This window comes from Danio rerio, chromosome 3, assembly GCF_049306965.1.
Source record: "Danio rerio strain Tuebingen ecotype United States chromosome 3, GRCz12tu, whole genome shotgun sequence".
NCBI lineage: Eukaryota > Metazoa > Chordata > Actinopteri > Cypriniformes > Danionidae > Danio > Danio rerio.
Window position 1 is genome coordinate 11,873,112 of NC_133178.1, and position 15,024 is coordinate 11,888,135.

The 15,024-nt window shown below is 40.7% G+C and overlaps 1 protein-coding gene across 1 annotated transcript in view; it reads left to right on the forward strand.

Moving 5' to 3' along the window:
• LOC100535100 (Na(+)/H(+) exchange regulatory cofactor NHE-RF2) overlaps window positions 1–13,350 on the forward strand; it is an 86,046-nt gene extending 72,696 nt beyond the window's left edge. The window contains exons 5-6 of the mRNA XM_021473166.3: window positions 4,604–4,707; window positions 7,920–13,350. Coding sequence (XP_021328841.2) covers window positions 4,604–4,707; window positions 7,920–8,078 — 263 coding nt within the window. The 3' untranslated portion in view covers window positions 8,079–13,350. The remainder of the gene's footprint in view (window positions 1–4,603; window positions 4,708–7,919) is intronic.
• Window positions 13,351–15,024: the final 1,674 nt, after the last annotated feature.

Below are 15,024 nucleotides of genomic sequence, written 5' to 3' on the forward strand. Positions count from 1 at the left end.
GACTCGCCCATATCCCAGGCTGGCCTGTTCGGCGACACCGTCGGTGAATTCACCCAGGAATTCAAGGCGGTGAAAGAGCAGTCGGATGCGATGGGCAATGTCATCTATCGGCGTGGCCGTAAGCCCGCTCCGCCCGCCGAGCCATCCACCTCCGCTGTTCCTCGCCGAGGGCGCCCGCCAACGAGTGCTGCCAACGAGAGCAAGTGAAGAGGAAACTTGCTCTTTCCCCGCTGGAGGGCGGGGCCCCGATAACAACGGTACTTTTCAGTCCCACCAAAACATCAGTAAAAGAGCACTTTTTCCCTTCCCCGGATGTGACTGCACGAGTTCTGCCAGTCCGGGACGCGCTGCCTTCCGGCTCGCAGACTCTACGTGCTTCGCCAGTGGCTCACGAGCGCTGGGGGGACGGTCTCCCTTCCCTCAGCCCTCCAGCCCCCTCTCCGGAGTCAGGGTGCGGAGCCAGAGCGAATCGCTCTCCTCCAGCTTTTCCGCGGGACCCTCGTGCTTCCCGGATCAGCACACCCACTCCGCGCTGCCCCACCGCTGGTACGTCAGCGATTGTAGCGATGACTCCATTAGCGAGGGCTCTGCCTGCCTGGTTAGCGCGGGCCAGCCCCTCGCGGTGGCTCATACGCACAATCAGACTCGGTTACGCGATTCAGTTCGCGAAACGGCCCCCCAAGTTTACGGGCGTGTATTTCTCCAGGGTCAACCCCCTGTCCGCCCCTGTCTTGCGAGAGGAGATTGCTGCCCTCCTGGCGAAGGGTGCAATCGAGCCGGTTCCTCCAGCCGAGATGGAGAGTGGGTTTTACAGCCCATACTTCATCGTACCCAAAAAGAGCGGTGGGTCACGGCCAATCCTAGATCTGCGCGTTTTGAACCGCTGTCTGCACAAGCTGCCGTTCAGAATGCTCACGCAGAGGCGCATTCTCCAATGCGTTCGTCCTCGGGATTGGTTTGCAGCCATAGACCTGAAGGACGCGTATTTCCATGTCTCCATTCTTCCACGCCACCGCCAATTTCTGCGGTTTGCGTTCGAGGGTCGAGCGTGGCAGTACAAGGTCCTCCCCTTCGGGCTCTCTCTGTCTCAGCGGGTCTTCACCAAACTCGCGGAGGGTGCCCTAGCGCCCCTTCGGCTCGCGGGCATTCGCATACTCAGTTATCTCGACGACTGGCTGATTTTAGCCCACTCGCGGGAGCAATTGATTATGCACAGGGACGAGGTGCTTCGGCATCTCCGCCTACTGGGGCTTCAGGTCAACCGAGAAAAGAGCAAACTCGCCCCCGTGCAGAGGATTTCTTTTCTCGGGATGGAGCTGGACTCGATCACCATGGTAGCGCACCTCTCCGAGGAACGCGCTCGCCTGTTGCTGAACTGTCTGAGGGAGCTCGACAGCAAACTAGTGGTCCCACTGAAGTTCTTTCAGAGGCTCCTGGGGCATATGGCATCCGCAGCCGCCGTCACGCCGCTTGGGTTGCTCCATATGAGACCACTTCAGCACTGGCTTCACGATCGGGTCCCCAGACGCGCATGGCACGCGGGCACACACCGGGTCTCGGTTACTGCGCTGTGTCGCCGCGCCCTCAGCCCTTGGAACGACCCCTCGTTCCTACAGGCCGGTGTGCCTCTAGGATAGGCGTCCAGCCATGTTGTTGTTTCAACAGACGCTTCCAACACGGGTTGGGGGGCCGTGTGTCGCGGGCATGCGGCTGCGGGCCTCTGGAAGGGTGCCCAGCTGCATTGGCATATCAATCGCCTAGAGCTGTTGGCAGTGTTCCTCGCTCTCCACCGCTTTTTACCGGTGCTGGAGCGGCAACACGTGCTGGTCAGGACGGACAGTACGGCGGCGGCGGCGTATATCAACCGCATGGGGGGTATGCGCTCTCGCCGCATGTCTCAGCTCGCCCGCCGTCTGCTCCTCTGGAGTCACCCGCGGCTGAAATCGCTGCGCGCCATTCACGTACCAGGCACGCTCAATCGTGCAGCCGATGCGCTCTCACGACAGCTGTTACGCCCTGGAGAATGGAGACTCCACCCCGAGTCTGTTCAGCTGATATGGGCGCGATTCGGGGAGGCCCAGATCGATCTGTTTGCTTCCCCCGAGAACGCTCACTGCCAGTTGTTTTTTTCCCTGACCGAGGGCTCTCTCGGCACGGATGCACTGGCCCACAGCTGGCCTCGGGGCATGCGCAAGTATGCGTTTCCCCCAGTGAGCCTGCTCGCGCAGTTTCTGTGCAAGGTCAGGGAGGACGAGGAACAGGTTCTGCTAGTTGCGCCCCTTTGGCCCAACCGGACCTGGCTATCAGAGCTCTCACTCCTCGCGACGGCCCTCCCCTGGCGGATCCCTTTGAGAGAGGACCTACTCTCTCAGGGACAGGGCACCATCTGGCACCCTCGCCCCGATCTTTGGAACCTCCACGTGTGGTCCCTAGACGCGAGGAAGACTTAGGTAACCTACCGACTGCGGTGGTTAATACCATCACTCAGGCTAGAGCCCCCTCCACGAGGCGCGCCTACGCCCTGAAGTGGAGTCTATTCACTGAATGGTGCGTCTCTCGCAGAGAAGACCCCCGAAATTGCCAGATTAGTGTTGTGCTCTCTTTCCTTCAAGAGAAGTTGGACAGCAGGCTGTCGCTCTCCACTCTCAAGGTTTACGTGGCCGCCATCTCCGCTTATCATAGCGCGGTAGCTGGCGGCACCGTGGGAAAGCATAACCTGGTCATCCAGTTCCTTAGGGGTGCTAGGCGAATTAATCCATCTCGCCCCCCTCTCATGCCCTCTTGGGATCTCGCCCTCGTTCTCACGAGTCTGCGATCCGATCCCTTTGAGCCACTCGAATCAGTATCTCTAAGATTTCTGTCCCTGAAGACAGCTCTGCTGGTTGCGTTGGCCTCCATCAAGAGGGTCGGGGACCAAGAGGCATTTTCGGTCAGTGACTCGTGCCTGGAATTCGGGCCGGATTACTCTCACGTTATCCTGAGACCCCGCCCCGGTTATGTGCCCAAGGTTCCTACCACCCCCTTTAGAGATCAGGTAGTGAACCTGCAAGCGCTGCCCCCGGAGGAGGCAGACCCAGCCCTTTCTTTACTTTGTCCAGTTCGCGCTCTGCGCATTTATGTGGACCGTACTCAGAATTTTAGATCATCTGAGCAGCTCTTTGTCTGTTATGGCGGTCGGCAGCAGGGAAGTGCCGTATCGAAACAAAGATTATCCCACTGGATTGTGGATGCCATTTCACTCGCTTATTCGAGTCGAGGTCAGCCGTGTCCCCCGGGAGTACGTGCACACTCCACTCGGAGCGTTGCATCCTCTTGGGCGCGTGCACGCGGCGCCTCTCTAACAGACATCTGTAGAGCTGCGGGCTGGGCGACACCCAACACATTTGCAAGGTTTTACAATCTGCGAGTGGAGCCGGTTTCCTCAAGGGTATTAGGTAACCCTTTGGTGATTGAGGAGACAACTCGGTAGGGTGTTGAAACACGCTTGCTGCGCCATTCTCCCTAACACGGAGGTACGTGCGCCTTTTTTATCTGTCAGTAAAGTTCCCCTTTCTGCCATCTATCCCCCCCTTGGGTAACGGATGGCCTCTGCAGCGTCCTCCCTATCGGGACTGCACGCTTCCCAACGTACTGTCGTATTTCCTAGAATTATCTAGATGCTCACGACTTCCCAAAAAATATATCTAAATCCGTAAAACTTCTGTTGAAGTAGGATAAATTAGGGCCAGGGACACGTTGGAGGACCGCGCCCCCCATGATGTGGGTGCGTCACGCTTGCTTGACTATCTCCTCATCGGGGGTGTTGGTAAGGTGCAGTCATTATGGCACTTTCCATATTCTCCCATTCATGGCACTGAAGTTCCCCAACCGAAGGGGAACGTTCGAGGTTACAGAAGTAACCCTTCGTTCCCCGAGGAGGGGAACGGAAGTGCCATATTCCGTCGCCATAATGACTGTCCCTTAGCTGTTTGAAAGTCTCTTCAGCTTAAAAGGATGGCGTCTGCTGGCTTCAGGTGTGCTTATATGCTGAGATAATTGCAGATGTCGCACACCTGCGCAAGCTTACGCTGCCAATTAATTTCATTCATTGGCCCGTTCAATACTCTCCAGATAAGCGGCTTCTGATCCGAATCCTCCCATTCATGGCACTTCCGTTCCCCTCCTCGGGGAACGAACGGTTACTTCTGTAACCTCGAACGTTCACCTAATTAAGCCTTTAAATGTCACTTTAAGCTGTATAGAAGTGTCTTGAAAAAGATCTAGTCAAATATTCTGTACTGTCATCATGGCAAAAATAAAATAAATCAGTTATTAGAAATGAGTTATTAAATCTATTATGTTTAGAAATATTCTCTTCGTTAAACAGATATTGTGGAAAAAATAACAATTCTGACTTCAACTGTATATCAGCTTAAATTATTATTGTCCACTGTCCTCTGTCATCCTAAGGCCAGTAGGTCACCTTTCATCGCTGCTTGCAGCTTTAATTTATTTTATTTTGGTTAACGAACATGTTTTTTGAACAGTCCTTTTAATCTTAGTTTTACTTTTTACTACTGTACAGTTACCTTACTAATCTGAGCACTGTTCTTTCTTAAAACAGATTTTGATGAGTCTATAACGAACGGCTCCTCCAGCCCTCATGTAAACGGGACGTCCTCGCGATCCACACATTCAGATGGCAGCAGTCAGGACAACAACGTACAGGTGAAGTGAAAACGATGCTAAACCTGAGTCTGCATTTAATGCACACGTTTGTCTTATTTTGTCTTATCTTTCTATATATATATATATATATATATATATATATATATATATATATATATATATATATATATATATATATATATATATATATATACGTGTATATATATATGTATATATATTGTCTTTTCTTTCTATAGATATATATATATATATATATATATATATATATATATATATATAGATATAGATATATATATATATATATATATATATATATATATATATATATATATATATATATATAGATTTCTATATATATATATATATAGAAAGAAAAGACAATATATATACATATATATACGTGTATATATATATATATATATATATATATATATATATATATATATATATATATATATATACATACAGTGTATATATATATATTCCAGCAGCAACCCACAATACATTGCACAGTAAAAATAAAATAGATTTTTATTCTACTTTCAGCAAACAAACAGCCTTAATGTGTTTTTTCCTTTATTAAGATGTCCATGGTAATGTTTATATTCACCGTTTCATTTAGCGAAGCTCCTGGGGTAAATAAGTGATTATTTAGCAATATCAAAATATAAGTGACTATTTAGCAATTTCAAAATATTGCTAAGTTGTAGTCCTGTCACAATAATCAATATATGGACGTATCGCACAACACATAGACATGACCTCCATCATTTTTGGTACCCATACTCATAAACCTATTGTAGCAACATTTTAGCAGATTGTGCAACATCTCTGTGTCTATTGGAGATGTCAGTGTCAGTATGGTTAAAAAAACACTGTAGTATTTACTATAAATTACTATAGTATATTTTATTTGTGTGCCTGACAACAGAAAATAGATTTGATTGCAGATATCGAAGCCTCTGTTAATTTTGTGTTATTATTTATTATTATTTATATAGGATTTGCGCTTTCACATTCTGATACCAGTGCCTCATTATTAAATAGATAAAATGACTAAAATTAAATGAAATATTCTCAAGAAAAAAATATGATGTGTTTTTTGGAAGAGTGTACTTGCATTGTGATGTTATTATATTATCATTCTGGCATTATGTAATGAGTGGCATAAAATGGTCCTAAAATGACAATAATATCATTTATCGCAGTATATTTTGGGATGGTTCATTCCACTGTGGTGACCCCAGATTAACAAAGGGACTAAGCTGAAAAGAAAATGAATGAATGATTTGGTGCAATATATCATACAACAAAAAATTGATTTTGTGACAGGCCTGCTAAATAAACATACAGAAATGATTTTTTTGAGCGATTACTTGGTATGATTTGTGTTATTTTTCACAACAGTCGATTTGATAACATTTCATCGGAATTTGAACTAAACATATTTTAATTTGGATCTATATTTATTTCTTCAGAAAATATGAGACAGAAAAACAATATCAAGAAATATTATTAGTAGTTTGCTGAACAACACAAATGCATGTTACTCAAACACTGACAGTAAACAGTGAATCGAGAGAAAGTGAAAAAAATTTACATAACTGTATATGAGAAATTTATTAATTATTTAAGAAAGCCTATTGTTCACATCAGACTCAGCATGCTTGAATAAATTGCACTACTCGCTTGTAAAAAGACGTGTGAACATTTTGAGTTTTGTTGCTAAATGGCTTACATGGATTTTATTGAGAGAATAGCAGTGCTCATGTGCTTTAGGAAGGCTGAAAAACAGAGTAGATTCATTTGGAGCTGTGTCCACTAGATGCTTTTAGAAGTGCACCCAGCTCTGTGAGTTCATCAACTCCTCCAGAAACTGTACCAGGATGATGGAAGCTTTCAGTGGTGCTTCGAACTGAGCCGAGCCCAGTTTGATGAGCTGTTGTCCGGTGTCGAAAAGAGGATTTCCCCTCGGGACACCAACTGCAGGCGCTATGTCATTATCACAACCCTACAAAAGCAAGCTCCTGATTGGTTAACGCTGCGTGAATATCCACTGAAATTCAGATTTTCCAACTCAAGCGAATCGCGCAGTTCGCGTGTTAAAGTGTCAAATGCGAAAAATGCTAAATTAACACAGCTTCATTCTCTCGAATCGCATCATTCACATGAATCATGCCGCAGCGTGTCTATTCGTGTCTTTACATTGACTTAACATGTAAATCACTCGCGCTTCATCCACGTCTGGTGTGCACTCACCAATACGGTAGTCGAATAATGTAATAAATAGTTTGCACGTTGAGACCCATTTTACTTTTAACGATTTAATGTTACTTGTGTTTTATAATTTTTTAATTAAATTAAATAATAAAAAAAAAAAAAAATATATATATATATATATATATATATATATATATATATATATATATATATATATATATATATAGGAGCAATATCACACTCGTAGCAGTGCAATATGCCTGTATACCGGCACTGGTGGGAGGCTTGCGTTGCCTTAGTGCCCCCACCAGTGCCGATATACAGCCATATCACACTACTACAAAAGTGATATTGCGTTTATACAACAGTTTGACGGCATAATTGTGTATATAACAACAAAATCAAACATGGAGAGTCTTAAAAACCCTTTTGTATGAGGAACTACTTTCTTCCTTGTTGAATTCAAATCATAAGCTGACAGTAAAACAGTTGAGCGTGCATCTTTTAAACTTTAGATCTGTAGTGTCTGCTTTTTGCTGGCTGTATGTGGGCGGAGTAATACACAAAGGGTAAAGAGGCTGTACAGGTGCTGATATTACTTAAATATATCATGGCTATCAGCCAATCAGATTCGAGAACCAAACAGAACTGTTGTATATATATAAACATATATAATTTTGTTTATTTTTATTATTTTTTAAATAACACTATGCAGATGTTTTAATATTAATGTAATATTTTGATTTTTTTTTTGTACTGAAAATACCAAAATGGAGTAGATTTAGCACAACACTTATTTTAATTTACTAAGCAGATGTTTGACAATCACTAACCATGGTCAAACATCTGCCTTCTGCCCCACTAAATGTGTTCAAGATAGCAAAGCAATCCCAAAAAATGTATGATTAATAACAACACTGGAAATATCTCTACATTAAACACATGTATGTATTAAATGGATTATATATGCATGTACACATAAATATAAGAAATGAATGTAAACAAAAATAATGTGTATTTGTATGTTGCAGTACTCGAGCAGTCACCTCCTGGACCCGTTTGAAGAAACAGGTCTGAATCTGAGCCCCACGGCGGCCGAGGCTAAAGAGAAAGCCCACGCCAAACGCGCCAGAAAGAGAGCGCCGCAGATGGACTGGAACAAGAAACATGAGATCTTCAGCAATTTCTGAATCTCCAAAAAACAAACTCCCCCTGTTTGAGCTTCTCCTAAAGACAAAAAAAAAGCAAAACAGGCTCCTATTTTTGTAGAAAATGGAAAAGATGAAGCTAAAAAATCTGAGAAAACTCACCCGGAGGAGATCATGTAAGTTACACAGTAGGATTTCTATCTTATAAAGGGATGAGAGAGAGAGTCAGCAAAAGGATTTCTGCGTCATTTCATGTTCACGCTGTTTATTCAGCCACTTCAATATCGTACTTTCACAATAACTGGAAACCAAAAGCCAAATGAGACTACATATAACCTGTGCTTTATATGCACATCGCTCTATGAACAAAACCATTTCGAAAGACCAACCCAGTGCGTGTGTTTCTGTGGATTATCAGAAGAATGTACTTTTGCCAAAGACACACAAACCTATAATCAAGCTGATGTCTGCTGCGTTTGGATCGTTTTGAAGGGATGAACCACTATTGGATGTTGAATTGCTGAGAAGACAAAACTGGAGTGGCCCAGAAAGAGAGTTGCACATCACTTCTTCTACACTAGAGGGCGCTGTTAATGCTCTTTTGCTTATGAACGAACAGGTTTGAGTTAAATGCTATCAGTTGTTGCATATTCTATGAAGCAGTGTTTCCCAAAACTCTTCCTAGAGGCACACCAACAGTACATATTTCGATGTCTCCCTTATCTGACCCATTCACTTCAGGTTTTGAAGTCTTTTCTAATACTCTGATGAGTTGATTCAGGTGTGTTTAATTAGAAAGAGGTGGAAAATGTGTACTGTTGGTGTGCCTTTAGGAACAGGGTTAGGACACAGTGCTATAAAAGATTAGGAACACTTCTTTCACATTTAAAACAATAGAAATCCTAACATTTACATTTGATTTGACCTGCTTTGTCTAAATAACAAATGTTTTCATTTGCTGGAATAGTGGGAAAGCTGGGAAATCTGACAAATATTAACTTCTTGACTCATCTGAAGTTGACTATAAATATACAGCATAGGTTGTTAACATTTTCTTGGATATTTTGACTGGTTGTCAATTTATTACGGTGGCTGAGAGAGCTCAAATGTGCTGCAAGTTAAAGGGGACCTATTATGTCCTTTTTACAAGTTGTAAAATAAGTCTCTGATGTCCCTGGAGTGTGTTTGTGAAGCTTCAGCTTGAAATAAGACACAAATAATGTTTAATAACTTTTTAAAACGGCCCCTTTAAGGCTTTGATCCAAATAGTGTCATTCTGGTCACTTTAAATTTAAATGAGATTGAGCTCTTTTCAAAAGAGGGTGGAGCTATAAACGCCTATGTGTCAGCATAGTGGCAGATTCAAAACTGTAATGGCAGACGGTTGCTTCTAACTTAGGCATACCTGTGAACCCTCCTGTTTTTCCTGGGATTCTCCCGTATTTTACAGTTCTTTCCCGCTTTCATCCCGTGAGGTATTTTCCCCCATATTTCTTCCGTTTTCTCAATTTCCTGTGAAGGCAGGCAACAAAAAAGATTAAAGAGTCGATCCTCCCTTAACGCAACCCATACCGCCGAACCACCAGATGGCGCCCCTTGCTCTTTCAAGAGTTCACACTTATCTCATGATTTATAAAAAGCTTGTTTGGCGTGCTGTCCCGGGAGAGAGCTCTAAGCTCAAGGGATCCTCGAGTCCAGGGCTCCCTCCCTTTTGCAGGGCAAGGGGAAATCTCAAAATTCACCCGCAGCTGAGACTAAGGCGAACTTCCCGAAAACAAGACATCTAGAAAAAGAGATTTAGGTTTATTTTGTCTATAATATAGAGCATATTTTAACAGTAGGAGGTAGGAGGTAGGAGACATTGGTATTCTTGCTGCTGTGAGGCAACAGTGGGCCGCCGTGCCATCCATTCTGGATAAAGGTGAAAGAAAGGGGGGAGAGGGGTTTCTTCCAGACGAAAATAGTTGTAGAAAGAAAATGAGGATACATATAGAAACTTAGGATCCTTTGATTAGAGGATCATGATTAGCTAATGTTTGCCAGCTGGGTCAATCATGAGTATGTGCTCCTCTCGAAATTAGTTTAAAGGGTCACAAAACACCAAAACACATTTTTTGAGCTGTTGACAGTCGTATATGTGTCCCACACTGCTAAAAACACTATTAGGACACCTATATTTCACTTAAAAGTGTAAATTGGTTGTTTTTGCGTTATTTTAAGCAAATTCATACTTCCGGTTTGAAACAAATTTTTGAAGCTGCGTCACCGTCATGACATAATAGCGTTGTATTCCAGCGTGCAGACTGGACGTCTGTGCCAGAGTGTGTCTTATTACGTCTTACAGTGTGATGCATTAATGCATGAGTAAAGTTTGGTTCAAACCAATCAGCGCGCTCTATTGTGCAACTTCATTAATATTCATTACTGTCACGGTGTTTAGACGACAGAGACGCCACGTTGTGTTGGCAAAACAAGCGTGAAGTGTTGCTTTTATAGTTTGTTGCAGTTAAGTTTCGTTTTCATTTTCTCTCTGTGAGAGCGCAGCTGGAGTCACGTGTGGATTAACAGTGTACGCGACGCGCGACAACAATAACTTACGTGTCTAAGGAGGATTATTGTTTACCTGAGAGCTGTTCTCATCTGCAAACGCTGAGATCCGGATTCGCTTTAGTCTCCTCTTAATAAAGACGCGGCTCTAGTTGCTGGTGATTCTCCTGTCTCTACAGATTTGGTAAGTGAGCGACCAGTGCTCTTTGTTTATTCAGTTTGTTCGTATCTAACAAATTATTGCACCGAGTGTAAACATGTTAGCACTACAACCAAATTTAACCTCGTGTAGGATTGTCACCGGATTTTGTGACCAGAATAACACGCGGCTTAATGATGCTACCTGCCGTGTGCATCTAAGTTTTCGGGAAATGCTGAGTTTTTTTTCTCTCATTCACCGTGCGGTATCAAACATTGCATGAAAATACACGCTTAGAGCAGTTCCTTGAATCAAATATCTCGTTTGTCACGAGGGACATGAATGAATTCCCTGAATGAAAGAGCCAAACTGCAATTAAAGTCCACCATTTAATAATTTGGCAAATAATTCGACTACAGATGTCCATGTAAACAGTCACTTTGTCCCCTGTGTGTATTTTGACTCTGAAATTCAGCGCGCCCAATTAGACACTCCCACACCATCCCTCTTTTCTTCCTCCGACACTCCCCCTAAACAGAGCTGGACACGCCCACTTTTCTGACTTTTTCCAAAGTAGAGGTGTGAAAACACCCTGCTGAAACGAGGGGCTTTCATGGCCCTTTAATATTAAACTTCACTACATGTGAATCTGTTCTGTGCTTTCATTCTACTTAGGCATGAAAACACTTTAAAATAAATATAAAAACTGCACGATTCCTTTCCTTTTTCATTACAAGCGCCGTTGCCCCTTCTATGCAATCCTCAAAACAGTCAGTTCATGTATAGTGGTGCGTGACTGTCAGACGCGCTCCATACTGATAAATAGATGTTGTTTCCTAAATGCATTCTATTTTAAACCTTTTCAACATCAAAAGTCAGTGGAGGAAAGATTAAACTCCCCAAATGCATAAAATAAGAACAAATGTTAATTCACAGATTTTATTTTAGTTTTTTTTTTACAGTGTGTATTATAAGAATTAGCATTCACGTGTTTCTATATTTGCATATATATTTTTTTTACCTTGCATCTCTCAGCCATCGTATTTTATACCCTAAATGACAACATTTTTACTTTAAATTTGAAAGAAATATCATTATCAGTAAGCTGGTTTGCAAAACAAGACTTTTGTCTTAAGCATAGTCAGACCTTACTGTCCTAATTAAATCATTAAAAACCAAGGCATGATCATATTTTATTTGATAAAATAAGCATAATCTGGAGGCCTTTACCTTCCATATAAGCCACTTGTTATACCAAATAATCAACTACAAGTCAAGTTATTATTTGTGTTTCTAAAACTTGGATAGGCGACAAGACTATAGTCAGGTAGTGTTTACTGTATGTTGAGAAGAGGAAACTGCAGTGACACAGAAAGAGAAATGAACATCTCATCTTCTCCACCACCAGAGGGCGCTGTTATTGCACTGTTGGTTCAGATCAAATGAATGCGATCCACTAGATCAGTGGTTCTCAAACTTTTTTCATCAAGTACCACCTCAGAAAAAACTATGCCTCCAAGTACCACCATAATAAGCAGTATTGAAATACAGTAGCGTTGTAGGCCCAGTAAAGCAGCTACAACTCTGCACAGTTTAAAAACCAGGCAGATTAACTCTACTATTATTAGAAGTATTTTTTTTTTATCAGCACTTTAAACATTATAAATAGTTTAAACATTAACACTGTACTGTGCTTATATGTTAAAAAACTAACAAACAAAATAAAATGCCAACGTTTAAATTAAAATGAGCTTGTAAAAGTAAAAAAAATGGTAGGTTACTGTTCTTAAAAAGTAAAAAAAAAAAAAAAAAAACTGCTGTACTTAAATGTTAAGTGTTAATCTGTAGTATCCTGTTCATCAAAACGGAAATGTTGCTTGGCCCTTATAAATATAGGCTATATCATTATAATCATATATAAACCATTTTTGATAAGTTTTGAAATATATGTTGCATGTACATGTGACATGTTTGATTATTCTGCGTACCACTAGAAGGCAGCCTGCGTACCACTAGTGGTACATGTACTACAGTTTGAGAACCACTGCACTAGATGGAGCATCAGGACATATCAAAGTCAGCAAAACAAGTGAAAGATTTGCACTGAACAAGTGCAAAGTTGCAGAATATGCCACAAAAGCGTCACTGCTGTATTTACAGTGTTTGCGTCAAGCGGTGAATTATAGGACAGGCAGATGGCATTCAAGAAGTCACAATCGTGCAAAAGCAGAATCGATGAAGGAAGTGAAAGAAAAGTAATAATCACAATCCTCGTAAAACAATAAAGAGTAACGTATGCCTTATCTATGAGTTTGAGGAGCAGATGAAGCTGGGTTTGGACTCGTATTATCAGATGTAAGTTTGGTTGGGTCAATAATGCAGACAATCATAAAAGCTTCTTAGAGAGCGCTATATGCATTTACGACACACATATTGTGATCTATAACATCAGCAGTAATAGTAGACGTCTTCATAATTCATGACACGTTCTCCATGTTTGCAATTTAGTATTAATGTAGTCAAGTAGTTTCTGTTTCTTGTTGCTGACATGAGCACTAATGGGGACGCGTTTCCTATCAGAATTATTCATACTAGTATTATTTTTTTCAATAAAGCGTGACAATCACATGTGAAATGTGTCTGTGTGTGTGTGGTAAGCGGAGTAAAATTATTATTATTTTTTTTTTGAAAATGTAGTGTTTGTGTGTGTGTGTGTGTGTGTGTGTGTGTGTATATATATATATATATATATATATATATATATATATATATTAGTGCTGGGCAAAGATTAGTCCCTTTCAAAATATAAGTTTGTTTTGACATAATATATGTGTGTGTGCTCGGTATATTTATTATGTATATACACACAGGCATGTATATACTTGAAAAAATATTAAAAAAAAAAAAAAAAATATATATATATATTTATTTATTTCTTATTGTATGTGTGTATATTATGTATATTTAATAAATATTTATAGTACACACACATATGTCAAACCAACTTTTATTTTGATGTGATTACTCATGAATAATCTTTGCCAAGCATTTTTAAAATTATATATATATATATATATATATATATATATATATATATATATATATATATATATATATATATATATATATATATATATATATATATATATATATATATAAAATAGAGAATTAAAGTGTACACTCTAAATGCCGGGTTATTTTAACCCAATTCTGGATGTAATAGGAACTAACCCAACTGCTTGGTTAATTTTTTTAATTAAATGAATATGACCAAATTTAGCATGAGTGTATGGCTGTTTCCCAGTACTGGGTTGAAGCTGGAAGGGCATTCGTTGCAGAAAACATTTGTGCTGGATAAGTTGGCGGTTCATTCCGCTGTGGCGACCCCTGATTAATAAAGGGATTAAGCCGAAAAGAAAATAATTAAATGAATGAATGAATGACCAAATTTATCCCAATGTTTGGCTAAGTCCATATTTTACCTAATTTGGAAATAAATAAGCCAGCATTTACGTGTCATGTTACATGCAGAATATGATTAAGTGATTTGGGGGCCCTAAGCATTTCCAGCTATGGAGGCCAACAGGCCTAAAATGCACCCTTTATACTTTTATTTATTATTTATACATTTTATTTATATAAATTTTATTGTAATGTAATTACTACATTTTTAAATGATTTGTTTCGTTAAGGATTTTCATAAAATGAATTCCCAACTAAAACAATAAAGAAACTATTTTATTTTAAAACTAAATATTTACCTGCTTTGACTACTGGACAGCTCCATGATTGGGGCTAACATGTGACATAATTATGTCAAAATTTTATTTGTTAGACCCTTACCATGCAAAATATCATAGAAAATGATGTTATATAATTTATGGGTATAATTTATATTTCTAGGTATTTATCAGGGGCCCTCAGATTTCCTAAATTTTTAAATCCTTAAAACCTTTTGCCACGTAACACGGTATTCATATTCATACTGGTAATATTTACCACTGAATAAAGCACATATCAACTTCTGAGGTAATTGTTGCCATCGCGGATGGATTACGGTCAAAAACTAATTTTAACATGGAAAAGACAGCTGTTATCACAGCATCGAGTTAAGTAAAGATATGGCTATAAGTTTGATTTAAATAAAAAAAACATTATTTTAAAACTACAGTGATATCTTAGTGTTGTATACCAAAATGACTCTAAAGGAAGTTCATCCAAAAATTATTCAAACCTTTATGAGATACTTACTGTTGAGCGAAAAAATAATATATTTTAAAAAATGTTAACAACCTGTTACTA